At 53.5% G+C, this 27,891-nt stretch overlaps 1 protein-coding gene across 6 annotated transcripts in view; it reads left to right on the plus strand.

Annotated features, from left to right (window-relative positions):
* EPS15L1 (epidermal growth factor receptor pathway substrate 15 like 1) overlaps nucleotides 1-27,891 on the plus strand; it is a 106,627-nt gene that overhangs the window by 39,113 nt on the left and 39,623 nt on the right. For all 6 annotated transcript variants that reach the window (XM_055542016.1, XM_055542026.1, XM_055542042.1 and 3 more), the window contains exons 8-16: nucleotides 1,873-1,932; nucleotides 5,308-5,541; nucleotides 9,558-9,715; nucleotides 11,521-11,677; nucleotides 11,962-12,047; nucleotides 14,747-14,819; nucleotides 21,847-22,008; nucleotides 22,502-22,699; nucleotides 24,657-24,821. In XM_055542016.1, the coding sequence (XP_055397991.1) occupies nucleotides 1,873-1,932; nucleotides 5,308-5,541; nucleotides 9,558-9,715; nucleotides 11,521-11,677; nucleotides 11,962-12,047; nucleotides 14,747-14,819; nucleotides 21,847-22,008; nucleotides 22,502-22,699; nucleotides 24,657-24,821 (1,293 nt within the window). The remainder of the gene's footprint in view (nucleotides 1-1,872; nucleotides 1,933-5,307; nucleotides 5,542-9,557; nucleotides 9,716-11,520; nucleotides 11,678-11,961; nucleotides 12,048-14,746; nucleotides 14,820-21,846; nucleotides 22,009-22,501; nucleotides 22,700-24,656; nucleotides 24,822-27,891) is intronic.

Genomic DNA, 27,891 nt, shown 5'->3' on the forward strand with positions numbered 1-27,891 from the left:
TTATTATGGATGGTGTTATGGATGCTGTCACTTTTGTTTTCTTTCTTTTCTGTTTTGAGATACAGCATGTGGATCTGCCCTGACCGTGTCTTGAACCAGTGCCCCCTTCACTGGGAGCACAGTCTTAACCACAGGACCGCCAGGGAAGTTCTCCATTTTCTGTATGAGGAAATGGGGGCCTTGAGAATGAGCAGTTGGTTGCTCAGGGTTTCATGGAGAAGGGAATGAGGTCCTGGTGGTCCCAGAGCTCTCACTTTTCCCTGGTGCTCCCCCGCTCCACCATTGCCTCCTTGATAATCACAGTTCTGCTTGGTGGGGACAGTAGTAGAAGGGGAGGTACCTGACCTGTCTGAGCGGGGGGTTCAGGGCAGGCAGGGAAGGCTGCCTAGAGGAGATGCCCCTGGGTCGTAGCCTCCAGAGGGAGGGAACAGGGGCTTATGATGGGTTGAGAAGGCTGGTTGCGCGATGGCACATGCAGAGGCCGCCCAGCATGCCGAGGAGGGCTGGCGTTCTCACCAGGCAGTTCCACCCACGGGGGATGTTGAGCGGTGTCTGGAGATACTCTTGGTTGTCCCACCTGGGTTGGGTGCTATTGATAGCAGGTGGGCAGAGGCCAGGGATGCTGCTCAGTAGCATACCGTGCACAGGGTGGCCTCCACAGAGGTGATCTGGCCCCAAACATCAGTGTTGCCAGGGTGGGGTAGGACCGTGGAGCCAGGAACGCCTGTGTGTGCTGTATTTTGGGGAATGCTGCTCTTCCTGAGCTGCTACTTCCCTAGCTGAGACCATGGACGTAAAGCACTCAGCCCAGTGCCAGACACTTAAAAGGGCATCCGTGTGCTTGAGGGGACTGTGAATGGTTTGAGGGCCCTAGAGGTCCAGGTGGAGTCCCAGGAGGATGGGCTGGGGTGTGGAGCCCAGCTAAGGGCACAAGGCTCCCTGTGCCAGGCGGAGCGGCAGGGTCTGAATGCTGTCAGTGGGGTGAAGTGGGGTGAGAGTGTGTTCTAGGGCAGGTCCTGAGGTTACCCTGGGGACAGGAGTGGAGGCAGGGAGGCCAGCTGAGGCTCTGGCCTCTGTGGAGTGATGGAGTGGCCCAGGCCAAGGACGCAGCAGCACGAGGTGAAGAGGAGGGCCCACAAGCAGCCCTGGGCTGAAGCAGCTCGTGGTTCACTGGGTGCGGGTACCAGCATCCATAGCATCGTGGATGGACCCTGGCCCTTTGCCTGGCTCTGGGCACTGGTGTCCCAGTCAGGCCGGCCCCCCTACTGGTCCTGGATGGCTGACCTGGGTCACGAAGCTCATGCCTTGATTGTACTTTGGAAAGCCTAGCACACGGCATTTGATCTGTGCCTGCCTTGTCTTTCTGGGTGCTAGGTTGACCTGGGATAGTTTGTGGCCTCTTTCTCACCATCCACTGATAGGGGAGAGGAGGCGCGATCCCATAGTCCTACTCAAGTGCATGCCCATGGCCCTCCCCAGCCGTGTTGGGGATGGGGTGGGTGGGAGGGTGTGTGCGTGTGTGCATGTGTGTGTGCACGTGCAGGGGTCGGGCTTGTGTTCAGAGCCAGAACTGTACTAAAACCAAAGACTAAAAACCAGATTAGACGTGATTATAATCATGGTCATCTGTTAGTGAAAATGATCGTCAATATGGTGGAAAGGATCTTGGAATTGACAACACTTCATCAGATCATGGCTTTTCAGAGAACCTAAAGACTGGTTTGTAAATGCACTTTGATTTCCTTGTCTTAACCTGGGTGTGCAGTCAGAATGTGAGTTCTGGTGGGTGTGCCTGCCACCACGCAGGCCCTTCCTGCCTGCGGGAAGCCCAGGTACCGTCCCCCACTAAGCCTTGCTGCTCTTCCCTTGCAGGTCTGGGACCTCAGCGACATCGACAAGGACGGGCACTTGGACAGAGATGAGTTTGCAGTGGTAGGTCCCTGCTGAGACTCTTTTCCCCACCCCCCTGAGGATGGAAATGTGCCACTCGTGTGGGGATTTCTGGACTTTTTTCTTTCTTTTTTTATTGGAGTATAGTTGCTTTGCAATATTATGTTAGTCTCTGCTGTACAATGAAGTGAAGCAGCTATATGTGTACATATATTCCCTCCCTCCCACCCTGGATTTTTTTTTTTTTCTTGTTTATTTATTTGGCCATGCCTTATGGCATGTGGGATCTTTGTTTCCCCACCAGGGATGGAACCTGTACCCTCTGCATTGGAAAACCAGTCTTTAACTGCTGGGCCGCCAAGAAATTCCTCTTGCTTAATTTTTTTAAGAATGTTTATTTTGACATAATTTGGGTTTAATTTGACAGACTTCTCTTGAATCTTCACTCAGATTCCCAGTGTTGCCATTTTACTACAATGACTTTCTTTCTCCTTCCCTCTCTTCCACTCCTTGCCCCCCTCTCTCCTCTCATTGGCATATGAGGGTATACAGGCATATATACACACACATTAATTTTTCCTTTGAACCATTTTAGAGTTTCAGACATGGGCCTTTTCATCCTGAAATACTTCAGTGTGTATATCCCCAAGCCAGAGGATTCTCTTAAGTTACCACCATCTAATTCAAGATCAGGAAATTGGCACTAACATTGTGTACTGTTGTATTATCTGTTATTATAGGTTATGTCATATATGTTTTGTATATATACACATATATATATATTATGTGTATTATTTTATTAATCTCTTGTCTAATTTAAGGATATTATTCACATTTTGCCAGTTGTTTCCCAAAATGTCCTTTATAGTGAAGGAGACTCCAGCCTCCTGTGTCTGTACTCCTGTTTCTTGTAATCTAGGTCAGCTCCTGCATCTGTCTTCCTGTCTCGTGGTTGTGTGGGCATTTTTAAGGCCAGCAGTTTGTAGAGCGTCCCTTGGTGAGGGGTTGTCTGCTGTTTCCTCGTGACGATCCGGGGATTATACTTCTGTGGGGCAGGTCCCCCTGAGGTGATACTTGTTCTCCTCAGGGCACAGGACATCCATAGGACGTGTGATGTCTTATTACACGTCTTCGACCTTGGTGTCAACCGTGATCGAGGTCAGGTGGAGGCTTCGGGGCTCTCTCTGCAGTTATGTTTCCCTTTGTGCTCAGTCTTCATGAGAGACAACTCGTGGAGGCGGAACACGCTGCACCCTTGCACCTCTCACCTGCTAGTTGTCGCATCCTCCCAGGAGTCTCCCCTGAATCAGTCAGGGTTCTGATAGTTGTCTTATGAGGATTTTCTGGTTTTGTCATTCCTTGTACATTTTCTAGCTCGCCCTGTACTGTAAGGTATTTGTTCACGTCACAGTGGACTTAGGGACGTGTCTCCTGTTCTGTGTTCCATGGTTTAGAATCCTTTACTCGAATGATTTATTTTGCCCAGTGGGAGCTCTTGCAGCCCAACTCCTTTGTCATTTGGTCACATGGTATCATTCTTTGAGCATTTGCTTACTTTTGTCATGATGTGACATTCCCGGCTCTTGCTGTGTACCCATTCTCTCAGCTCCATTATCAGCCATTGCTCTGGGACCCCCAGTTCCTTATAGTGGAGAAGGGTATTAGAGACATGGTCTGGGCTCTGGAGGATGCCACTGCTTCCTTTGGCCCTTTCAGCAGACAGAGCTGGGAAGCAGGTGTATATGCAGACATGACCACCAGGTGTCCTGACAGTTCCATGTTGGCTTCTGTCCATGCCAGATCCCTGACACTCCTGGCCTCTTCTCCTTTAGCAGCAGTGCTAGATCTCTGCGTAGTTGGGGGCTCTTAGGTCCCACGGGCCACCTTCCTATGCAGCTGGCCTTCCTGCACACCCCTGCAGCTCCCCATACACTTCTCCCAGCTGCCTGCTGGGCTGACTTTGCCTGGCCCCCATCTCCCCACCCTGGGCCCAGGTCATCCCGTCCCCTTTTTCTTTCTCCCTTCCCTTCTCCTCATTCGCATCTTTGATCTTTCTCTCTGCTTTATGACATTTATTCACTCATCTCATTCTATTAAATGTCAAACGAAAATAGAATAAAGTAGCCCCTTATAGTTAAGGACAATGCTTTAATAAATAGTAATTAAGTTCAGGGCTTCCCTGGTAGCTCAGACGGTAAAGAATCCGCCTGCAGTAAGGGAGACCCGAGTTTGATCCCTGGGTTGAGAAGGTCCCCTGGAGGAGGGCATGGCAACCCACTCCAGTATTCTTGCCTGGAGAAGCCCCATGGACAGAGGAGCCTGGTGGGCTACAGTCCATGGGGTTGCAAAGAGTTGGACAAATTGAGTGACTAAAAAGCACACACATGATTAACTTCAAGCAAAAAAAAAAATGCTGAATAATCTGGTAATTCCTAAGTAATAGAAAAACAATGAAATACAACAATATTCATCTTCTGTTCCAGGAATTTTCAATGTATTTAAGATGAAATTTTACAATATACAAGTGAATTAAAGCTTGTTACTATCTTACTATACAGTGGTATAAAGCCTTTGAAATTTTAAACTTCTAGATTAAACATTTTCCAAGAAAATTATAAATTTCTCATGTGATTCCATTCATACTCCCTCGCACCCCACACTGCTCAGTTGTGTTTTTACCCCCCAGCACACATCAGCTTCTCTGAGCATTTTCCGTGTTTCTCTGTCATCCTGTTTTTTTCACTGGCTGTCCATTATTATTTTTTAACGTATGGTAGAATACACGTAACAGAATTGATCGTCGTAGCCGCTTTTAGGTTTGGGGGCTTAATACACTCCTGTGGCTGTGCAGCCATCACCGCCGTCCGTCGTCAGAGCTTTTTGACCTGGCAAAGCTAAAGCCCTGTCCCCATTAAGCGCTAATCCCCAGATCCCTCATGCTTTATTTTTGTATTTCTTTTTTTTTCAGATATATTTGACTGCCCCAGGTCTTCGTTGTGGCGTGCAGGATTTAGTTCTCTGACCAGATCCCTGACGCTCCTTCCCTCTTCTCCTTTAGCAGCAATGCTAGATCTCTGCGTAGTTGGCAGCTCTTAGGTCCCATAGGCCTAAGACCACGGGCCTTAGGTCCCACCGAACCCAGGCCCCCAGCAATGGGATCGTGGAGTTTTCAACCACTGGACTACCAGCAAAGTCCCTCTTTTGGTACTCATTTCAGTGTTGTGTGATTGAATGAACGTCTTGGAAAATCATGCATTGGTGGCATAGCTCATCAGAAAAGGTTTATTTTCACTCGTTCCGTTTGGAAGCAGCCTCAGAAAGAGCTGTCTTCATGGCATGCCTGAGCCACTGAAGAGCTGCCCTCCGCCTGCCCTGGCGCTGGGCCTCGCCCCCAGATGCCTTCTTTTGTCCGCGCAGGCCATGCACTTGGTGTACCGAGCCCTCGAGAAGGAGCCTGTGCCCTCCGTCCTGCCCCCGTCCCTCATCCCGCCCTCCAAGAGGAAGAAGACAATGTTCGCGGGGGCCGTGCCCGTCCTGCCTGCCAGCCCCCCACCAAAAGACAGCCTGCGCTCCACGCCTTCCCACGGCAGCGTCAGCAGCCTCAACAGCACCGGAAGCTTGTCTCCCAAGCACAGCATCAAGCAGGCACAGGTGAGCGCCCTCTGCGTGCTGGCACGCCTCAGAGCGGCTGTTGGCACTGCTGCGTAGAGTCCCAGTAAGAGGTTGCTCAGGAGCGAGTCATTGTGACCCAGGAAGGGTAAGGCTGGGATTGAGTCGCATCTTTATAGCGCGTGTCTTAGGCCGTCTGGCTCCTGTGACAGTGCCATAGACTGGGTGGCGTCTAAGCAGCACATTTGCTTCTCACTTTCGGAAGCAGAGGTGCAAGATCCCGGCGCGCGCGGACTCGGTGTCTGGGGGGCCGCTTCCGGGTCCACAGATGTCTGTCCTCTCACTATGTCCTTGCACAGCGGAAGGGGTGCGGAAGCTCTCTGAGGGCCCTCTTACAAGGGCACACTAATCCTGTTCATGAGGACCCTGTTCTCGTGAGCTAGTCACCTCCCGGAGGGCCCCCCACCACTTCTAACACCATCACACTGGGGCTGAGGACGTGTGGTGTATGAACTGAGGGGGTTGCAGACATTCAGACCATAGCAACAGGGCTTCAGAATTAACTTTCTCCTTCCCTTATACATAAACACCACCTTTCCCCAAACACACTGAGTGCGTTCCCACCTTGGGGCGCTCTGCTCACCCCCCGGCCCTCCTTCCTCGGGCAGACCCTTGGCTGGGAGGGCGTGCCCCCAGATTGCACCCTGAGGTACCCGGCATCGCAAGGCCTCTGCTCACAGGTCACTTGTCTGGAAAGCCTGGTGTGACCACTGCTGACCCTCTACCTGCCTTCTTCTAGCACACGTGGCCTGTTCTGCAGTTAATTATGTATCGTCTGTTCAGGTCCCCCCCTCACCCCCAGCCCTCTGCTGTTAGCTTTGTGAGAGCAGAGTTAGTTCCTGATTATAATGTCAGCGTCGAGAAGAAACTCTGGTGCTTTGATGCTCAGTAAACACATGTTGAGTAATCAGATGATGGAGGGAGGCATCCGTCTCATGTTAGGAAAACAGGAGGGGGCTCCACCTCTCCACAGGACAGCTCCTTATTTGTCAAAAAGGATGCTTCTCCCTCTGGCAGCATCATGAGGAGCTCTTTATGAAAAGGCACCTTTGACATTGTCTGAAACGTGCAAGAACAGGAGATACGTCTCTGCCTCACTTGTGGTTTCAGAGGTGATGAACTGTGACAAGGAGGCCAGCCAGCACCACGTGTGTATTTGCAGTACGATGGAGATGAGAAACGCACAAGAAAACAGTGAGGTCTCTTGATACTGACATTTGAAAAAACCCCGGTATTATTTAGTTTTGGCTGCACTGGGTCGTCATTGCCGCACATGAACTTGCTCTGGTTGTGACAGGTGGGGCTGCTCTGTTGAGGTGAGCAGGCTTCTCGCTGTGCCGGCCCCTCTTGCGGAGCACAGGCGCTGGGGCACGTGGGCTTCAGTAGTTGCGGTGCACGGGCTTAGTTGCTCCAGGGCATGTGGGATCATCCTGGACCAGGGATGGAACCTGTGTTCCCTGCATTGGCAGGTGGATTCCTATCCAGTGGATCACCAGGGGAGTTCCAGTGATCGTGACATATCTTTAAAGCTCGGTTTTCAACTTGTGAGGCTCAAGGAGCTTACATATCTTGGAGTTGGGGAAAAAAAAAGATATCAGATAGGGAGGAGGAGGCTTAGTCCTAGGAGCCCGTTGGAGAGGGAGGTCGCAGCTGGCCCCATCCAGGCACCTTTCCTAGCCCACCAGCTGTGCCCAGTACTTTCTGGGGCTGCCCTCTGGGGAGACAGATGATAAACTAAGCTTCAGATGATAAGCTTAGTTTATATCAGTAAACTGAGGAAGCTCCAGCAGTCCTGAGAAAGCAGAACTTGGCCTGGCCTGGAAGTGTCCAGGTAAGGAAGGGTTGCCCTCCTGCAGGTGGTGCCAGCTGGAAGGCCCCTGCTGCGGTGACATCTGAGCTGACATTTGAACAGTAAGAAGCTACCTGAGGACTAGCGCCTGGCTAGGCTCTGAAGTGGGGACGTTCCCCGTGTCCTTGAAACAGGAAGAAGGCTGGGGCAGAGTGAGTCAGGAGATGGTGAACTGGACTCAGAGGTGGGGCTGGGCCCAGTGACTTAGACTTGCATGAGCTACTGTTTTCCAAGACCCAACACCTTTAAAAAAATTATTTATTTTTTTTGGTTGTGCTGAGTCTTTGTTGGTGCACACGGGCTTCCTCTAGTTGCAGTAAGCGGGTTGCTGCTCTTCATTGCGTTGCTTAGGCTTCTTAGTGTGGCGGCTTCTCCTGTTGGGGAGTGTGGTCTCTAGGTGCCTCAGCTCTAGTTGCTCCACAGCATGTGGGATCTTCCCGGATCAGGGATCGAACCTGCGTCCCCTGCATTGGTGGGTGGATTCCTATTGAATGTACCACCAGGCAAGTCCCAGACCCAAGACCTTGAGTCTGCAGAATTCTTGCCAAGAGTTCTTAAGTACCATGGGTTAGGTCACATGTGGTGTGTTTCACTGACAAGGGAGCAAGCGGGGCTGAGGTTGCTGATGGGGGCAGCCCATCCCCTGGTGGTCTGGCGGCTCTCCCCAGATCCCAGGAGCATGCTGCTGACCCCGCCGACTAGACGGTGTACTGCTGGCCACGGTTGGGGGTCAGAGGTGGGGGTGTGTGTCCCCTTCCCCAGGAATAGGGGCAGCTTGTGGAATCACAGATATGAGAGCAGGCATCTCTGTGGACCCACAAACTCCATGCCTCCCCCAGTCCTCGATCCCTGCTACTTTCCTCATCCCTAGGCGAGCAAAGCCCTACCTGGGCCCCCAGAGGGCCAGTTACGGGGGCCCCGACCCCACGTCTCCTGCATTGGTAGGCGGACTCTTCACCACTGAGGCACCAGGGAAGCCCTGCCCTGGCCCTGCCTGGTGGCCCCTGGCATCTGCCCTTCTTGTGTAGGACTTGAGCAGGTGGTGTGAGGAGAGATCACACGTGTGCTGGGTGACTGACCACTGAAGTCGCAACACCTTGCTGGGCTCTCAGCTGCGTCCGCCGCAGCAGGGCCCCCTGAGTGGTGGGTTCCTCCTGGGTGGTGGTCGTGCCCCTCTGAGGCGTGGGCTCCCGCACCAGCACTGTGGACTCTGGGTGCCCACCCATCCCATGGGCGCAGTTTGCACGTCAGCCCCACTCACTGCGTGGCAGTGCCTTGTGTGTGCTGACGCCTCCCAGGGGGGTCTGCTGTGTCTCAGGGAGTGGGCTCAGGCTCAAAGGAGGATGGAGTGGGGGTCTGCAGCTGTGGGCTGTGAGGCTGGCCCTGTGGCAGCAGAGAGCACCTGCGGGTGGAAGATGGGGGGCTGGGGAGGCAGCCTGGCCACCGGGCGGGTTCTCGGGAGACAGGCCTTCCAGAAGGAGTGGTCAGGAGGGTCCTCTCTGGTGCACTTGAAGCTTCCCCCTGGCAGGGGTACCGGCTTTCCCTGTTTCCCAGGCAGCGGGGTGGGCGGGCTGTTGGCAGATAGACCTGCTGGGTCTTCACCTTTCTCTTGGGACAAAGGTTCAGGGCGCTGTGATAGGGTTGCGAGAGGCACAGACGGGCCATTGGGTGAGACTCACCGAGTCAGCACTCAGCTTTCTCCCATCTACAGACCGGAGATCCTGTCTGCCCGTTTGCCTCATGGAGGGTCTCCTGCTGAAATGAGCACGAGAAGACTTTAATAGTGTAATATCTATAGGTGATAAAAAGCCTGAAGATTTTTAAAAATAGTTTATTTACTTATTTTTGGCTGTGCTAGGTCTTCGTTGCTTTTGTCTCGTTGTGGAGAGCAGGGTTGTAGTCCGCAGACTTCTCTCTGGTCGCGGAGCACAGGCTCTAGGGCGCGCGGGCTTCAGTAGCTGCGATTCCTGGGCCCTCGAGCACAGGCTCGGTAGTTGTGGCGCACAGGCTTAGCTGCTCCACTTCACCTGGGGTCTTCCCGAACCAGGGATCGAACCCACGTATCCTGCATTGGCAGGTGGATTCTTTACCACCGAGCCACCAGGGAAGCCCCAAAGCTTGAGAATTAATGTCTGAAAACTCCTTTCAGCCAACAGTAAGCTGGGTGGTGCCGGTGGCGGACAAGATGCGATTTGACGAGATTTTCCTGAAGACCGACCTGGACTTGGACGGCTATGTGAGCGGCCAGGAGGTGAAGGAGATCTTCATGCACTCGGGCCTCACCCAGAACCTTCTAGCACACATATGGTAAGGGCGGACAGACGGACCTCTGCTCCTTAGCACTGGGGGCCTCACTGACCCTCCCAGTGAGATTTGGGCTGTGTGTGGGCAAGGCCGGAGCGGGCAGCTGTCAGGGCCGAGTGTACGGCCCGTTCCCTGTATTGCACGCGTGTCCACGTAGTCTCCTCCAGTGGGAAGGCTTCCTGTTGTGTTCCTCTGGGGAGCTCAGGGGCGATCCGAGTGGCCGGGGCCAGTTCTTGCTAGTGGGCCTGCAGCTTTCAGCACAGCCACCGGTGCTGCAGGCGCTCGGTCCGGACCCCTTGGGGGTGCAGTGTGCAGTGAGGACGCCAGAGGCTCCAGCAGGGCCACCCTGGGCCTCAGGGCTGTGGCCACATCCCTGAGAGGCCCTGTCCCATGAAGGCCAGTGATATGGGGTTGGGGAGAGGGAGGCTCCAGTCTGCACCTCAGGACCAGTCAGGGAGCCATCTCCGCTGCCCGTTTCCTCCCGGGCCGGCAGGACAGTCTTCACGGCCCTGGGATGGCCAGCGGTGGCAGTCACTTCCTAGCTTTCTTCTCAGAGGGGCAAGTCCTCCCTTACAGGGCTTTACCTGGGAGCTGTAAGAGAATTTCCATGCAGCTGGAGGGATGAAGCCCTCCCAGCAGAGCTGTGACATTGACTGGGAGTAACTGGGGAAATAACTGTCCTTTGCAATAAGTGAGAGATGGCCGCATTGTGAGGCAAGGCCCGCTGAGAAAACGGGCTGTCCCTTCTCAGGGAGCATGTGCCTCCCAGTCAGTCACTGGGGGAGACCCAGCTCCTGGTGACGACTCAGGCGGCCTGCGCCCTTGGGTGCTGAAGTGCCTGTGAACAGGATTCAAATTATGGCCCAATCATCACATAAAGGAAGGTAATTTATAACATGGATCTCGACCTGTAAGGGCCGACCCATAAATGACATAATGAAATCACAGATATACTCGGATTAAAGGAAGGCCCGTGGAGGGGATGGCATACAGAGAGTGAAGGCCGAGGTCAGGAAGAGCGAGCTCTAGACTCACCACCGGCACGCTCAAAGGACAGTCTGGGGTTGTCTGCAGGCAGCTGGGGACGCGGGAGGGGGACGCAACCAAAGCGGAGATAACATGCCAGGAAGGGTGCAGGGACTGCATAAGGATGTGGGCCTGTCCCCTGCAAGTGCCCAGGGAGCCTGTGAGAACAAGCAGAGCGACGCTGCCCGAGTGCACACGGACAGAGCAGCCCCAACATGTGGGCCAGAGCCCCTGTGCCTTCAGTGACCAGGAAACGGGGCGGGCCGGAGAGACGAGACTGCAGATTGAGAGCCGCTGTGGGCTGGGCGTGCTGCAGGACTGGCCCTCACCCAGAGAACTGGGAGAAATAGTTGCAGTTCAAGCTTTCCTATCCTGCCCTTGAATGGGAGCAAGAACAAAGATGTCTTAAAACCAGCCTTTAATAGAGACACTTAGTGGGATCTCTCCCAGCCCTGTTGGCTGCTGTTTGGGCCCGAGGCAGTTCTCCAGCCGGGAGAGGCCACCCGAGTTGTCACCAGGAGCTGGGCCTCCCCCAGTGACTGACTGGGAGACACGTGCTCCCTGAGGAGGGACAGCCCGTTTCCCCCTCCTGCCTGACGCTTGGGTTGGGGGCTGCTGTGTGTGGGGCGGGGGTGCTGCTCTTCAGTAGGAAAGGAAGCGCAGCTGTGGTCTGTTGTTTTCAGTTACTGGCATGGTCCATGTTTCAGAAGTGTGGGTTCCTCATACTCAGAACCGATGCTGGTGCTTGGGATGTGTAATCAGCGTTGCTGTGTTTCTCCCAGGGCCCTGGCCGATACGAGGCAAACGGGGAAGTTAAGCAAAGACCAGTTCGCGTTAGCTATGTATTTCATTCAGCAGAAGGTCAGTAAAGGCATCGACCCCCCTCAAGTGCTCTCGCCGGACATGGTGCCGCCCTCAGAGAGAGGCACTCCCATCCCGGTGAGTAGCTGCAGGTCCGTTCATTCCCATTCATTCCTCTAGTGTTCGCGGCGCTCCCCTCAGCCCGCCACCAGGTGGCGCCGGCAGCCCACCGAGCAGGCGGGTGCTAGCGGTATGCCCAGCCTTCGCCAGGGGCCCCGCGGGGTGTGTCTGGACTGCCCAGATGGTTTCCAGGTTGGGGGCTGGAGATGAATGATTTTACACCTCATTCCAAGACCTATTGCCCCTGCTGTCTTATGAGGTCAACTTTCCGGTTTTAATTCTGTGTTTGAATTTGGTTCCAGGATAGTTCAAGCACTCTTGGATCGGGGGAGTTTACCGGGGTGAAGGAACTTGACGACATCAGTCAGGAGATCACCCAGTTACAGAGGTATGCTAAAATGCCCCCTTGCCCTCCGATTTCAGTCTGTTTTCCCAGGTTGCTACTGGAAGCAGCAGAGGCTTGTGGACGAACTCTCAACTTGGCCATCACAAGTTTGTTCAGCAGGAGCAAAGGGACACAGATTCTCCCAGGTTCCTGAAATGACTTAATGAGCTCAAGGCCTGAGCCCCTCAGTGGAGCCAGTGTGGGTTGTGGGGTCTCCAGCACTGAGGGCACCCCATGCCCTCCGCAGGAAGGCGTAGTATCCAGACAAGTAAAGCCGCTAGTCTAAGGTGGCGAGACTGTGGCCTAGGAGGAGCCGCTGAGCTCTGAGAGAGAGGCCTCGTGTCCAGGTTTCCACCTTCGCTCCCAGCGCCCACCTGTAAACAAGGGCTTTGGCGGCTGTGTCTGTACTCTCAGCGTCTGTGGTCTTCTGTACAGCAGCATCCTCTTAGCAGCTTATTCTGGGGCTGGGGGGTGGGGCATAGCCAGTTAAGGACCAAGGGCACCCGCCATCCACCAGAAAGGGAGTGTTTCTGGGCCGAAAGTGGAAACGGTGTCACTTTGCTAGAGCAAGTAAGGCCCTGCTCACAGCTGGGTGCCCCTCGGGCGTGGTTTGCACTTGACTGGAGCAGAACTCTGAGAGGCAGAGGCAGATCAGATATCGTGGAAGACCAGTTGGGTGGGTACCTGGCTGGCCACTAAGCTCAGCTTTGGCTACCTCCTGAAGCCAGATTCTCTGCTTCATGCTCAGCCCAGAACATGGCTCCTGTTCTGTCCCCGGCTCCCTCGGGGCCGGATTTCCAAACCAGAGATCAGTGCAGGCAGCCTGGCAAGGCAGAGAGGGTCTGTGAGGATGGAGGGCTAGTTTCTTAGAGCCAGGGTGAGGCTGTTAATCAGGCGTGTAGATAGAGGAGGGAGGGGACCCTCTAACGTGAGGGTTGGGGTCTTGGTGTCTGCGTCAGGCCAGGACTGCCTCTGCACAGCTGCGCAGCCTTGGGCAGCCTTGGAGCATTTCCCAGTGAAGGTGAGAGGCGAGCGTGTATAGAGCAGGCGTGTGCAGGAAGCTGGCCTGGGTGACCTCGAGAGTGACCTTCAGGCCTGTTGCCTGGGGGTGTGGCAAACTGGCGCCTCTCCCCTGGAGACGGGACCCAGTCTAATGGATCTGAACGGGACGTTGTATTGTTAGGTGGTCCTTAGACTTGTGGGAACGAATATGCAAGCTCTCACGGTTGTTTCATGTCTGACCCGGTGACCCAGAGGAAGCCTTGTTGAGCGAGTGCTGGGTTCCTGGCAGGGGAGGCAGGGTGTGTTGGCCACGTCAGGTTTCCGACACAGAGGCAGCCCCTTCAGGTACTTGGTGCATTCAGGCTGCTGTAACAAGCCGCCCCAGACTGAAGGGGCTTAAACAGCAGATACATAGTCTCCTCATCATGGAGACTGGGGGTCCAGATAGAGGTGTAGACAGATCCAGTGTCCAGTGTGGTGTGTCTCCTGGTCCACAGACAGCGTCTTCTTAGGGTGTTGTCACATGCTGGAGGGGCGCGGAAGGTCTCTGGGGTCTCTTATAAGGGCACTAATCCCCTTCCTGGGAGCCCTGTCCTCATGACCCAATCACCTCCCAATGGGCCCACCTCCTAACACCATCACAGGGGGTTAGGGTTTTACTGTATGGACTTGGGGCAGGGGCACACAAGCCTTTGTCTCTCAGGAGAAGAGCCAGGCTGGTTGCTGCCGGGGGTGGGGAGCTGTCTGCAGCTGAGGTGGCAGACAAGGCCCCAGCAGGCACCCGGAGTGCACAGCGGCCCACCACAGCCTCCTGTGAGCAGTAGCCAGGCTCAGAGACCCTCACCCACTCCTTGTGGCCAGCCCTCTGGAGTCCCTGGCCCACTTTGCATCACTCTGCACTCTACCGTGGCTCCCCCGCTGAGCTCTGCCTCCCTGTGCCCGTTGACAGGAATGTTTTGCCATCACATGTCCCCTCGCAGGCCATGTCCTCGGTCCTTCCTGGTTGTCCACTGTGGGACACTCCACCCCCTTCCTTACTCCGTTGGGTTTCCCTCTACGGCACTTAGATTGTGTGCATTCGTGTGTTCACCTGTCCCCTGTGAGCTCCCTGAAAGCCAGGCCCCTTTCCACGTGTCCTCGGCGCCTGGTCTCCTGAGAAGCAGGCACTCACCATTCATGGGCAGGCGCACCAAGGATTTAGAGAGCATATTCATTTTCTCTTGCTGTGTATGGAATGGCTTAAAACAGCACAGATTCATTCGTGCGCAGCTCTGCAGCCTGGGAATCCAGGAGGGCTCAGCTGGGCCCCTGCTCAGGGCTTCACAGGGCCGAGTTCAGGGTGCTGTCCAAGTTCCTCAGAGCTGGGAGGCTGGGGCCTCCTTTCCTGCTGTATGTCGGTGGGGCTCATTCTGCTCTGAGGGGCGGCCCTGTGCCCCTCTCCTGTGATCCCTCCATCTTCAAAGTCAGCAGAGGCACGTCCAGCCCTTCTCACCCTGAGCATCACTCCAGCACCCTCTACTTTCAGAGGCTCACGTGACCATGTTAGGGGCCAGGCCTTGTGGCATCCACAGGCTCCACCCACACTTGGAGGGGAGGGGGTGACTAAAGGCAGAAGGTCGTTGGGGAGAAGTGTGGGGGACACGGTCAGCTCGTGCCTCATGCCTTCTCTTTGTGCTTTCATGGACTGTTCAAACACACAGAGAGAAATACTCACTGGAACAAGACATTCGAGAAAAGGAAGAGGCAATCAGACAGAAAACCAATGAAGTACAGGTAAGCACGTGGCTGGTTTTGGTAGGATGGACCTTGTATCAGATGTGGTTCAGGGACTCCCAGCGGGGGTAGGGGGGCAGGGCAGAGGGGGCAGTGTGGCGCTCATTGGAAACTCAAGCTTTTGGGGATTTACAAGTGATTTATTTTGAGTTTCCTATAACCGTAGATAGTGGATTTTTTTAGAAAAAAGATATTCACGTAACGTAGCATCCATTCTTCTGAAGTATATAATTCAGTCATTTTTAGCATATTCTTTATATTGCTTAACCATCACCTCTGTCTAGCTCCATAACATTTCCATCACCCCGAAAGGAGATCCCATCACCATTAACAGTGACTCCCCATCTCCTCCTCTAGTCCCTGATAAGCTCTTTTCTGTCTCTATGGATTTGCCTCTTGTGGACATTTCGCAGAAAGGGAATCATACTACATCCCATCCTTGATGTCTGCTTTCTCCCACTTAGCCTGAAGTTCTGAGGTTCAGGCAATGCTCTCTAACCTGTTCTCGGGACAGCCCTGCCTGAAGAGTCTCCTTGTGGAGGGTGGTGACGATGGACACTGGGGGTCTGAGTTGTTTTTCAGTCGTTTAGTTGTGTCCGACTTTTTGCAACCCCATGGACTGCAGCACGCTCAGCCTCCCTGTCCCTCACCGTCTTCTGGAGTCTGCCCAAGTTTATGTCCATTGAATCAGTGATGCCATCCAATCATCTCATCCTCTGCCGCCTTCTTCTTTTGCCTTCAGTCTTTCCAAGCATCAGGGTCGTTTCCACTGAGTTGGCTGTTTGGGGTCTGAGTGCCAGGGCTCAAACCTGGCTCTTCTTGGCAGCTGTATGCTTTTGGGCTAGTTATGTAACATCTCTAGACCTTATGCAACATTGGTAATGAGTGTTCCGCTCCTCCAGGCAGTGGGCTGGTGCCCGGGATCTGACAGGCGCTCACTCGTCTGGGCAGAGTGAGGCTATGCTGGAAACACAGTGGTCAGTGCCTAGGAGCTGCACCCTCGAAGACACCTTGGTTCCCAAGATGCCTCAGGTCTCAACAAATAGAGAATGGCTCTGCCACCAGGGGGAAACGCGAGTTGTCTGTCTCCACCCCCCACCCCCCTGAGAATGCCTACTGCTGGGCCTGTTGGTCTCTGTGGGGCCTTTGAGTGCTCTGAGCTCAGAGCTGGGGGGAGAGGAGTGAGGTGGAGCAGTCAGCACTGTGGCCCCACCGTGGCTCACCTGGGGGACTGCAGGCGCTGGCTCAGCCTCCCGGCCTCAGTCTTCCTGCCTGCAGCTTCCCGCCGGCAGCAGGGACCAGTGTTGGGAGCAGCATCTGATGTGATGTGCAGGCGCCCTCCCACCACCCTGCAGTGGGTGGTTCTTCTGGGCCGCCTCCTAGGGCGGCGGCCTGAGCCGGGCCAGGGGCGGCAGCACCGGACTCAGTGAGGCTCAGGGGTCTGGGCAGCACTCTGTCGCCCTCCCCCTCCCCTGTCCCACGAGGGCTGGGGGATGTCATGAGACACCCAGTGGACCGGCAGCGCGCAGTGCCCGCTTACCAGGCAGGAGGTGTCCTTTGTCACAGCTTCCATCTGCAGGCGGGGTAGGGTGGGTTCTCACTGGTTCACACGTTGCAGTGTCCAGACGCTTCTTTCCTGGCTTCTCACTCTGTACACGTTGGCTTCGGGGGTTGGGCCTTAGATGGTCCCCTGGCATGTTTTGGATCAAAAGGCAGGGAACAGCCTGCCTCTGTCGTCATATTTTTTGTTTTGCTTTTTTGCTGCATCATGTATGAGGCCACGGGTGAAGGGACTATTTTTCTGGGTGTTTGCTTGTTCTGCTGTATTGCTGTCATCTCAGCCCTCTGATTTCTACCCATGTCCCGGAACTGCCCTCCCGTATCACTCAGCCTCCATCCTGTTTGGTGCAGGGATGCTGGTCTCATCCCCCATCTCCCCTCGGCCCTGGCCCAGCCAGCCACGCGAATGCCTGGCCGGTCCTCCCTCTCGTGTCTTTGTCATTCCATACGGGCTTCTGTCCCCGGGGATCTGGGTGCTGTGACGTCCTTGAACTCCAGGGAAACCAGTCCCCAGGTCCTGGGCGATTCTGAGAAAGCTGTCAGGTCAGTCTGGTGTCTGGAGGTGCTGTCCCTTTGGTCTGCACAGCAGGCTGGATGAGGCCCCCCAGAACCTTGCTGCTGGGCTCTGACAGCACACTCCGGTAGCCTTTGAGATGTGGTGTCCCTGTGCACCCCACAGCCCCTCGGAGCTGGAGCGGGGCCAGTGCCAGCCAGGCCAGCCCCTGTTGCATGGGAGCCTCATTTGTACTCAGACCAGGATGGGGCTCTACTCTAACGAGATGGCAGCTCCTTAGGCAGCAACGAAACACTATTTATTTATTTATTCAGGCCATGACATGTGCAGCATGGGGGATCTTACTTCCCCGGCCGGGGATTGAACCTTTGCGCCCTGCATTGGAAGGCAGAGTCTTAACCACTGGACCACCAGGGTCCCCTCAGAGCACTGTATGTATTAAAGCTCTTTTGTGAGAACCAGGTTTGACTCCGGTTCCTGTTGCCTTTTCCCAGATGGGTTTGGCCAGGAGATCATCTGTCACGCCTGCCAGCATGGGCTCCAGAGGGCCTAGCATTGACTAGGAGGCCTTGGTCCTCAGGCCAGTTTATGTTGGGTTTTAAGCGGTGGGAGCTTCAGCTTCCGCCCCCAAAGGCCCCCCTTCCCCCTCCTGCCTGAGGGGGTCTCTCCATTTCCATGACTATTGTCCTAGTGAGATCCTGTGGCATCTTTGCCTGGTTTACTGTTCTGTTTTGTGTTTCTAACAACAGCTTTATTGAGATGTAACTCACATAGCTTACAATTCATCCATTGAAAGTGTATAATTCGGTGGGTTTTAGAATATGCACGAAGTTGCATAGCTGTGCCCACAGTCAATTACAAACATTCTCATCCCTCCAAAAAGCACCTCCATACCCGTTAGGGGTCCCCAGTCCTTCCCGGCCCTTGGCATCCACCAGTGTACCTTCCACCTCTGGATTTGCCTGTCTGGACATTTCCTGTCAGTGGAATCATATACTGTGGCCTTTTGTGTCTGGCCTGTCTTCACTCAGTGTAGTTTCAAGGTTCATTCATGTTGCATGTATCAGTGCTTCATTTCTTGTTCTTTTTTTTTTTTAAAGATTTATTTATCTTTTATTTGGTTTTTATTTATTTTTTATTCTCTGTTTTATTTATTTGTTGTTGACTGTGCTGGGGGTCCGTTGCTGCGTGTGGGCCTTCTTCAGCTGTGGTGAGCGGGACTGCTCTCTAGGGGTGCGGAGCACGGGCTCTAGGCGCGCGGGCTTCAGTAGCTGTGTGCACGGGCTTCGTTTCCCGGCTGCATGCGGGACCTTCCCAGACCAAAGACGGAACCCACGTCCCCTGCATTTACAGGCACATTCTTTACCACTGAGCCACCAGGGAAGCCCCTTCATTTTTTTTTAATAGCTGAATATATGCTTCATTGTGTGGTTGCCACACTTTATTCATCTGTTCACCAGTTCATCGCTGTTTGGGTTTTTCTGTTTTTTAGCTATTGCAAATGATGCCACTGTGAATATTAACGTGCAGGTTTTTGTGTGGACCTGTGATTTCACGTCTCTTGGGTATGTATATCTAAGAGTGAAATTGCTGGGTCACTTGGTAACTCTGTGTGTAACCCTTTGAGGCAATTCCAGACTGTTTTCCAAAGCGGCTGCACCATTTCTCATTCTCACCAATAATAATGCATAAGGATTCCAGTTTTGCCACATCCTCACCAACACTTGATGTTAGTCCTGTTTTTTTTAATAGCCTTCCTAGTGGGTGTGGAGTGGTATCTCATTCCCCATGACGCTTCCCTAATGATGGTGAGCATCTTACCGTGTGCTCATTGGCCATTTGTATATCTTCTTGGAGAAAGCCAACTCATATCCTTTGCCCATTTCTTATTGGGTTATTTGCCTTTTTGTAGCTGAGTTGTAAGAGTTCTTTATATTTTCCAGATAAATTCTCTTATCAGTTAAGTGATTTGCAAATATCATGTCCCCATCCTTGGGTTGTCTTTTTGCTTTCTTGACATTGGTCCTTTGAAGCACAGAAGTTTTAAATTTTGATGAAGTCTGGCTTATTTATTCCATTTTTTGCTCTTTTTAAAAATTTTTTTAGTTTTTTGGCTGTGCCACTCGACCTGTAGGATCTTAGTTCCCCAACCGGGGATGAACCCATACCCTCTATGTTGGAAGTGAGGAGTCTTAACCACAGGACCCCCAGGGAAGTTGGTACCCTTACTTTTGGTGTCATATCCAGGAACCCATTCTCAAATCCAAGCTCACAAAGATTTACCCCACATTCTCTTCTAAGAGTTTTGTAGTTTTAGCTGTTAAATTTATGCTTTTGATCCATTTTGAGTGAATGTTTACGTATGGTGTGAGGTAGGGGTCCAGCCTCATTGTTTTGCACGAGGAGGGCCAGTTAGGTCCTTTTCTTGAAGAGGCTGTTCTTTCTTTCCCCTCACTCAGTTGTTTTGGCCCTTTTCAAAAATCAATTGGTCATAGACGTGTGGATTTGTTTTTGACCTCTCAATTCTGTCCCACTGATTCCTGTCTCTCCTTATGCCAGAATCGCACTGTCTTGATTGCTGTTGCTCTGTAGTAAGTTTTGAAATCAGAAAATATGCATCCTCAACTTTGGATTTTTCAAGGCTGTTTTGTCTGTTCTGGATCCCTTGCATTTCATTTTGAGTCTTGGAGTCTGCATGTCAGAAGACGACTGGCATTCCAGTTGGGATTGACCTGGGTCTGTAGGTTGTCTGGGTTTTTTTTTCTGTCTTCTCTTTGCTCAGATACCTCCTCCACTCTGACCCCGGCATCCTTCCTAACCAGCAGCTGGCAGTCCGTCTTCCCCTGGGCTCCTCCACGACCGCCTCTGTGTTACAGAAAGAGGCCCAGATTCCTTGATGTCTCGCGTGACGAAGCTGCTGGGTCTGACCCTCCTTCTTCCCCTGTCTCCCTGCCTCCACCATCACTTGTCCTTCCCTTGGATGTGGCGGACCCACGTTTCCACTCTGCCAATAGCTTTCTCTCAAAAACATTTGGTTTTATCCCTTCCAGACTTGTCACACTCAAGGTCTGTTCTTCAAATTAGAGGTCAGGGACAAGGAGACTGGGGAGCAGAAAACCCAGTCCCACAAATAACTCAGAGATGTGCTTTGGCAGACAAAGAGGAGCGAGCCATGACTTTCCGTCCTCAAAGCAGGGAGAGGGAGGGACTTCCCTGGTGGACCAGTGGTAAACAATCTGACTTCCAGTGCAGGGGGCGCGGGTTCGATCCCTGGTCGGGGAACTGAGATCCCACAGGCCGAGGGCAACTAAGGCCAGGTGCCACAACTAGAGAGTCCGCGCACAGCCTGAGATCCCGCGTGAGACACCTAAGACCCGACACAGCCAAATGCATGAATACGTATTCTGTAAATACTAGAAAAGCAGGGAAAGGGAGACCCTGCATCCCCTTTGGGTTGTGCTCTGAAATGACGTCAGCCTCTGGCAGCCCCAGCCGGTCCTGGGGATTGGTCTCTCCACTCCTGTCTCCCCGACCCCCCAGGGGTCACCTCGAGTCCACCGCCCCCTTCGAGTCCTACAGCCACCCCCGTGCCCAGGCTGCCGCCGCCTTGCCCTTGGCCACAGCTTGAGTCCCTGCTCAAGCTCCACTGCTTCCTCGTGTCAGCCTCAGGCCGCACTCTCCCCTCCCACTCTGTCTCCTTTAGTTCTCTGCCTTGCAGGTAGATGTGACATTCACCTGGTTGAAAATAAGACAGAGACGCCTCCTACCCCCCACCCCCACCCCCTTTCCCCCAGAGGCCTCGCACAAAGGTCTTGTGTGTGTTTAAGGAGAGATATCTGTGCCTGTTCTTGCCTTCCTGTGTGCACAAGTGCTGGTGTGCCTCGCACGTGCATGCTCTGCCGCATGCCTTGTTCTTTTCGCTCTATAGCTCGGCCGCGGGGTGCAGTGCCCCTCAGGGTGCGTTGTGCTGAAAGTCCAGCCAGCTCCGCTTGGAAATTTACATCGCTTTCAGATTTTGCCATCATAGACAGTGCACATTTTCAAACTCGCCCTTCCACCTCTAGGATCCTTCCCCTGGAAGTCTTAACAGTGAAGTCCGAGGACACCTGCAGTGGCTGTCTTGGAGCCAAGCTTCTCCCGCCTGGAGGAGCTTTAGCGGTTGGGAACCATCATGTCCTGCTCCCGCGTTCGGCCAACCGCGGGGGCTTCTGGCTGCAGAAGCCAGTGGCGTCTGTGGCGTGGCACGTGGCCTCGGGTGCTCTCAGCCTGCTCTTCTTTGATCCAGGTGGAGCACGGCATCCTCTGCTCTTACAGGTCCTCTGTGGCCCCCATCTTCTCTTCACCTTCCTGGCTTTTTTCCTGGCTGCCACCTGCTCGTCCTTTGGGTCCACGTGCTTCCCTGGGCTCTTCCCCCCTCATGCAGCATTGGTCTGGTCTCCACACGCCCCTGAGACCCTGACCGACAGCACCCAAGCTGTCCATTCATTTCTGCTCATGTATGTCTGACTGACGCCTCTTCCCTCCCCCCTCATGACCACCAGTCACTGAAGTGCTCCTCTTGCCAGGAACCCAGCCCCTCTGCTGGTGCCTGGCCTCTCTTAGGACGTCAGTAAATACTTCCTGAGGGCCTTAGTGAGAGATTGAACTGGGGCCGCCGCGCCGGGATGTGTGCATTGGTCGCTGTGGTATGTGTCGTTCTGTAGGCCATCTTTCTATTTTTTGAAATAATTTTTATTATTTTTTGGCCATACTGCACAGCATGCAAGATCTTCTGTTCCCCAACCAGGGATTGAACCCTGGCTCCCTGCAGTGGAAGCTTGGCGTCCCAGCCACTGGACCCCCAGGGAAGTCCCTGGAGGCCGTCTTGGGGGCTCCGGCCTCGGCTGTGACAGTTAGCTTGGACGTGTCCCCATTTTAATGAGTCTCGGGTAAATTCATGTGACCCTTCCCTAGGAATTACAAAATGATTTAGACCGGGAAACAAGTAGTTTGCAAGAGCTGGAAGCTCAAAAACAGGATGCCCAAGACCGCCTGGATGAAATGGACCAGCAGAAGGCCAAGCTCCGAGACATGCTGAGTGACGTCAGGCAGAAGTGCCAGGACGAGACCCAGATGGTGAGTCGTCATCTCCCCACGCCCCCGGCCCAGCAGGAGGAGAATGCTTTTTAGGAACTTCCCTGAGCTCACCATGACTCTACTAAACTCTACTGGTTTAGTAGAGTTGTTGAACGGATCATTTGAGAAAGTGTCCAAGCATCTGTGGCCTGATCTCCGTCTTACCCGCCTTGTCAGACATATAAGTGTGAACCTATGTGTGGACACACCACCCTGGCCTGTGGACACAGCATGCCCATCTCACCTCCCCCGGGTGTCTTTGCTGCTTGTCACAAAGCAGGGAGGCTGTGACCTCAGCAGATCTCTGAGATGAGGGGATGTTCAGCCTCAAGGGACAGACAGATTGCTGATGCCTCTCCCACGTGTGGAGAGGGGTCCCTGTAAGGAAGCCAGGCGTCCACTTTTCGGGCTGGTATCTCCCTCCCTGGGTCAGCTCATCTCAAGAAACACGAACCAGAATTCTTCCTCAAAGTCGCATTTCATCTCATTTCAGATTTCCTCGTTGAAGACGCAGATCCAGTCTCAGGAATCTGACCTCAAGTCCCAGGAAGACGACCTGAACCGGGCCAAGTCTGAGCTGAACCGACTGCAGCAGGAGGAGACGCAGCTGGAACAGAGCATCCAGGCTGGGAAAGTTCAACTGGAAACTATCATCAAGTCCCTAAAATCCACTCAAGATGAAATCAACCAGGTATCTGCAAGGGGGCAGGGTGGGGCAGGGCCTGCCACCCCTGGCTGGGGCTGGGGTGGGAGTGGGATGTGGCTTCTGGGGCCTCCTGCCAAGCAGGGGGGGCCACAAGCACAGCAGTTCCGGAGGTGACTGCGCTGCAGTAGGTGTCTCCGTGGCTCCTGCCCACCTCATCCACATTAGGTTCTCTCCTCGGGAGGCTTTGTTCAGCCTGAAGGTGAAGTGCTGAGAACCCCCAGCATATGTTCCCCCGTCATGTTGACTTTGGCTTTGTGGGGTCTGCTCTGCCTCACCAGCCTTCTGCTTCCCTGCTGGAGCGGGTGCGGGCTGGCTGAGCGCAGGACGTTAACTGGTTTGAAGAGAGTCTTGGTTCAGGACCTGTCTCAGCAGCCTGGGTCCTTGCACACGCAAGAGGACAGAGTCCAGGATGCTGTCTGTCCCCATGCAGCTCAAAGGCGGCACAGCGAGGAGGCCCCGCCCCCTCAGGGGCTCCGCCCTCCCTGGCCCTCTCTGGGGAGAAGGCCCCAAGGCCTGCAGCCGCTGCCCTGCATGGAACAGCCAGAGGCCTCCTTGCTGGCCCTCAGATGTCCCACCTACACACTGAAGGTTATGTTTGACCTTGGCAATATCAGAATGCACATCTGTGCTTCCTTTTTTGACTGAATCGATCTCTTGGCTCTTTTTGCCAGTTTACAGGCAAAAGTTGATTACAAACTCAAACCTCAGGGATTTGATAACATATATTGTGCTTTTTGGGGCTTCCCTGGTGGCTCAGATGGTAAAGAATCTGCCTGCCATATGGGACACCTGAGTTTGATCACTGGGTGGGAAGATCCCCTGGAGAAGGCAATGGCTACCGTAACTCCAGTATTCTTGCCTGAAAAACTCCATGGACAGTGGAGCCTGGTGAGCTACATACAGTCCATGGGGGTCACAGAGTCGGACACGACTGAGCACCTGACACTGACAGTGTGCTTTATTGTTAATTAACATCGGTAGAGTCGTTTCCCACTCAGCCTTTTTGTTATTGTTGTTCAGTCGCTCAGTGTCCGACTCTTTGTGACCCCATGGACTGCAGCACTCCAGGTTCTTCTTTCCTTTACCATCTCCCGGAGTTTGCTCAAACTCATGTCCGTTGAGTTGATGATGCCATCCAACCATTTCATCCTCTGTTGCCCTCTTCTCCTCCTGGCTTCGATCTTTCCAAGCCGAAGGGCCTTTTCCAGTGAGTTGGTTCTTATTAGCATCAGGTGGCCAAAGCAGTGGAGCTTCAGCATCAGTCCTCCAGCCTTTATAAAATAGCAGCAAAAGACATAAATGTATGTTAGTGATAATAATAATGATATTAAACATGATGGCTACTACTTACTAAGGCCACCCTGCCAGACAGTGCGAGAGGGCTGTTACTCATCAGTTCCATTTTTGAGAAGAGCAAACAGAGGTGAGGTCACCAGTGTGCAGGAGACTGTTAAGATAAAGCCGGGTCTGTCTGCCTCCACAGATCACTGTCCTTTCCCTGGCCTCGCATGCCTTCTCCAGGAACAAGGAGGAGCAAATGGGGCAATAAAAGTCCTGTAAAGTGAAATCGCTGCTGAACACCACTCTGAATAGATAGTGAATCTGGGTTTTGTCCCATTTCAGTTCATTCCGAATCAGCAAACGTGTATTTGAACACTTGCCTCTCTCAGGGACCGGGGATACAAAGAGGCCGCCTGAGGGCAGCCAGAAGGGAGTCTCTCTCTCTCTCTCTCTCTGTCTCTCTGTCTCTCTCTCTCTCTCTCTCTATCTCTCTCCCTCTCAGTTTATGAGCAGCCTCAAGTCTTGTAAACTTGGCTCTGTAGACAGGTAATTCACTTATCTGCTTGAATCATCTGGGGCGGGATGCCCTGAGAGATAAATGCGTTGCCTGATGCATTCCGCCTGAACCCTCCTCCACGCCAACCATGTCTTCCTTGTCCAGGCCAGAAGCAGGCTCTCCCAGCTGCACGAAAGCCACCGGGAAGCCCAGCGCGGCCTGGAGCAGCACGATGAGACGCTGGATGGGGCCCCCGGCGTCAGCCTGAGCAGCCTAGCAGACCTGAGCGCAGGCGTCTCCCTGACAGAGAGGGGAGGTTTTGGAGCCATGGTAAAGGTTGAATAAGTGTTTTCCAGTCCTGGGATTGGGTCCCATGTTGGGCCCAGTGAAGGCCCCTCCTGCTGGATCCAGCCCTCGCCAACCTTAATCCTATCCAAGTGCAGGGTGTTGCTCATTTTTTGCAGCTGCTCTGCCTCTTCCCCACCAGCCCTGCCGCCCGGCATCCTCCGGGACAAAGCCGAGGATAGGCCTGGATCCTTTGTGAAACCAGTTTGTGAAGACCTCCATCTCTGTGGGCTAGTGCCTCCCATTGGGAGGGCTTCCCCAAAATGGGATCAATTCTCACAGATTGTGAAACCCCACATTCTCCTCATTGGGAGGATGGAAAAGTGTGTGTGTGTGTGTCCATGTTTCTACAAGGAGCACCTTGAAGAATCACAGGTGGAGATAAAGAGCAATAGGAATGGCAATCAGCCCTCCCAGGGTGTTGCTGTATCACCCACGATTTGGCCCATCTCCTGAAATGTTGGTCACATTTGAAATGTCAGCACTTGGGTTCACACCGCAGGACGCTGGGGTCCTGGTGGGGGGCTGCTGGCTTCCAGACAGTGTTACTTAGTCCCCCGTTGTGGCCAGAGCTCACTGCCGTGGCCCCGAGTCCTGGCGTGTGCGGTTTCCGGCTCACTCGGGCTGATGAGGGTGTCTCTGTGCTGCTGCGGGAGCCGGGGGGACACAGCTGGTCTCTAGATTCCTTGTGCGCTGCCCCAAAGCCTTTGGCCGCATGCCCTGCACTGCCGTCTCTCTCTTCCAGGCTCCTGCTTTTGCCTTGTTCGCTTTGTGGAGTCCTTCCCCTCCTCGTAACAGTTCAGCCTCTTTGTCTCTCTTCATGTGAGACTCTGGGCCTTTCTCGATGTGTCTCTTTTCTCAGTGGCCAAGTGCTCTGTCCCTAGGATTTACGGGAAAGCTTATGCCTAATTCTCCAGAGTGCTGAGAAGATGCTCTTGGTGTTCTCCTCTGTCTCCCATCTCTGGCCCTCACTTCCTCCCTCTGCCATTCACACATTCCTCTCCACTTGGAAGTGGCAAACGAGGGATTTCCGTATCCGCTCCAGGGCCTGTGTAGGCAGCTTCATCGTCTGAATAGACTGTGAACGGTCCTCTTCGATGCACCGCCTGAGGCGGAATTTCCTGCTTGGCCGTCAGTCTGCCTCAGCGCGCTCCAGCTTCATGGCCTTGTTCTTTCTTGTGCCGTCTGTCCAGGCGCCCTCACAGCTCTTGGCTTGTGTTCCGCCTTAGTTCATGGGACAGCTCACTCTTAAACTCTGTCGCGCAGGCTTTGATAAGATGGGTTTCCTTGGATAAAAAGTTGGCAGGGAAGTGTCATTTGGAAAATAGGGATTCTCCCCACCCTCGCCGGCACCCCCCCCGATTTTTTTGCCTTTATTTTTATTCATCTTATTACAGATGTTTACATGATGGTCAATCATCTTGAAACGTTGACGTCACATGTGTTACATAGAAACCCACAACCACTGTTTGGAAGAAAAACTATATCTTGTTGCACAAATACAATCTTTAAAGCACTCACTTTTTGGTTTGTTTCCATTTCTTAATAAACACTGTGAAGAGGGCTTTTGTTCACTCCTGGACATTTCAAGACTGTTCCCAAGGAGAGGGAGGTCTCTTAGTTCTCTTCGAAGGGAATGAAAGTAAGGGGCTTAGTTTCCTGAGAACCAGTGTAACCAAAGAGGTGTGTCTAGAGCGTTCTAAGTCTGGACAGTTTTACTGAAGTCACTGGGTTTCTGTTAGGCTCACGTGACTTGACTTTGTCCAAGATGGCAGGGATCTGAAAGCCGTGTTTATTCCTGTGTCTCATCTGCTGATAAGGGTACTGGCTTCTCATCCTTGGAGTCGGTGCTCAGCCAGCCTGTCTGCTAGAGAGGAGCAGAATTCAGCTTCACCACAGACTCATCGCGGAGGCCAGGCTGGCCTGCCACATTCAGCCCCTGGCCTACTGGAGCCACTTTTGCTGGCTCTCCAGAGCCGATGATTGAATAGCAATTTTGTAAACCTTAGCTCCACCTTTGGTAACTGGACATCAGCCACAGTGGGGTAGTGGCACCATGGGAATTGGCAGTGGCTATCAGGCAGAGCTTTTATTTCCTCTTGAGGGTGTTGATTGCACCGGCACACCACCGCCCAGCCCCTGTCTAAGGGCGAGGAGCGTCGCAGAATGCCACCTCGATGCCCTTTCGGAGTTGTCACGTCTGTTTCCTGAGACGTGCAGAACTTAAGACTGGTCAGGGAGCTCCTGTTCACGGTGCTTGCTCTCTGCCGCGAGCTTGGCCACCACACTTGCATCTCCCAGGTGGGCGGATGGCTCCATGTTCCTCAGTAGGTGGTCAGCAGATGGTGGAGTTGATGGCGTCTTTGTGCCAGGGCAAATCTAGCTTTCTGCTCTGAACCTGAAATGGAATCCGTAAATGGTAAATGGTTACCCTAACCACGTGAATCCTGCCGGGGTCGTCTTAGGCTTCTCCTTTGAAGGGGAGGGAGCAGCTACTACCTCAGGCCAAGCAGTTGCTCCTGAGAGAGATAGCAGACCTGCCTTTCAGTTAGGGGGACTGCAGCCGGAGCACCCAGGAATCAGTGTCTTCTCTGCCATCGTCCAGTTACTTGTCAAGTCTTCCGACTGGCAATTGAAAACATTAAAAAAAAAAAGTACCAATTAGCAGTGGTACGTCACTGCTAATTAAAAACCAAATAGAAGCTTCCATTCTATTTAGTTTTCCAAGTTGTCATTCTTAATTCACTACTTTATCCAGGTCGTTCACCATCTCTGTCTCTTCTTCAGGAACAAACATGTTCCTTTCCCCAGGGCTGCAGGGTGTTGATTTTCCCTGCTGGCCGCCTGGCTTCCATAGATTAGGACTCCTCCAGCATGTTGGTCTGTTTCAGACCCCACTGGGTGCTTGCTGGCACGGGCATCTCATGGTAGTTGGCACCACAGCATCCTTACTGAGTCTGTGTATCGCAGACGTGGGCGCCACGCTTGGGGACATCGGCACTCACTTGCCCAAGACCTGGCTTGGCTTGTCCACCTTGGAAAGCCCTGTGGTTGG

Source organism: Bubalus kerabau, chromosome 1, assembly GCF_029407905.1.
Source record: "Bubalus kerabau isolate K-KA32 ecotype Philippines breed swamp buffalo chromosome 1, PCC_UOA_SB_1v2, whole genome shotgun sequence".
In the NCBI taxonomy this organism is placed as follows: Eukaryota; Metazoa; Chordata; class Mammalia; order Artiodactyla; family Bovidae; genus Bubalus; species Bubalus kerabau.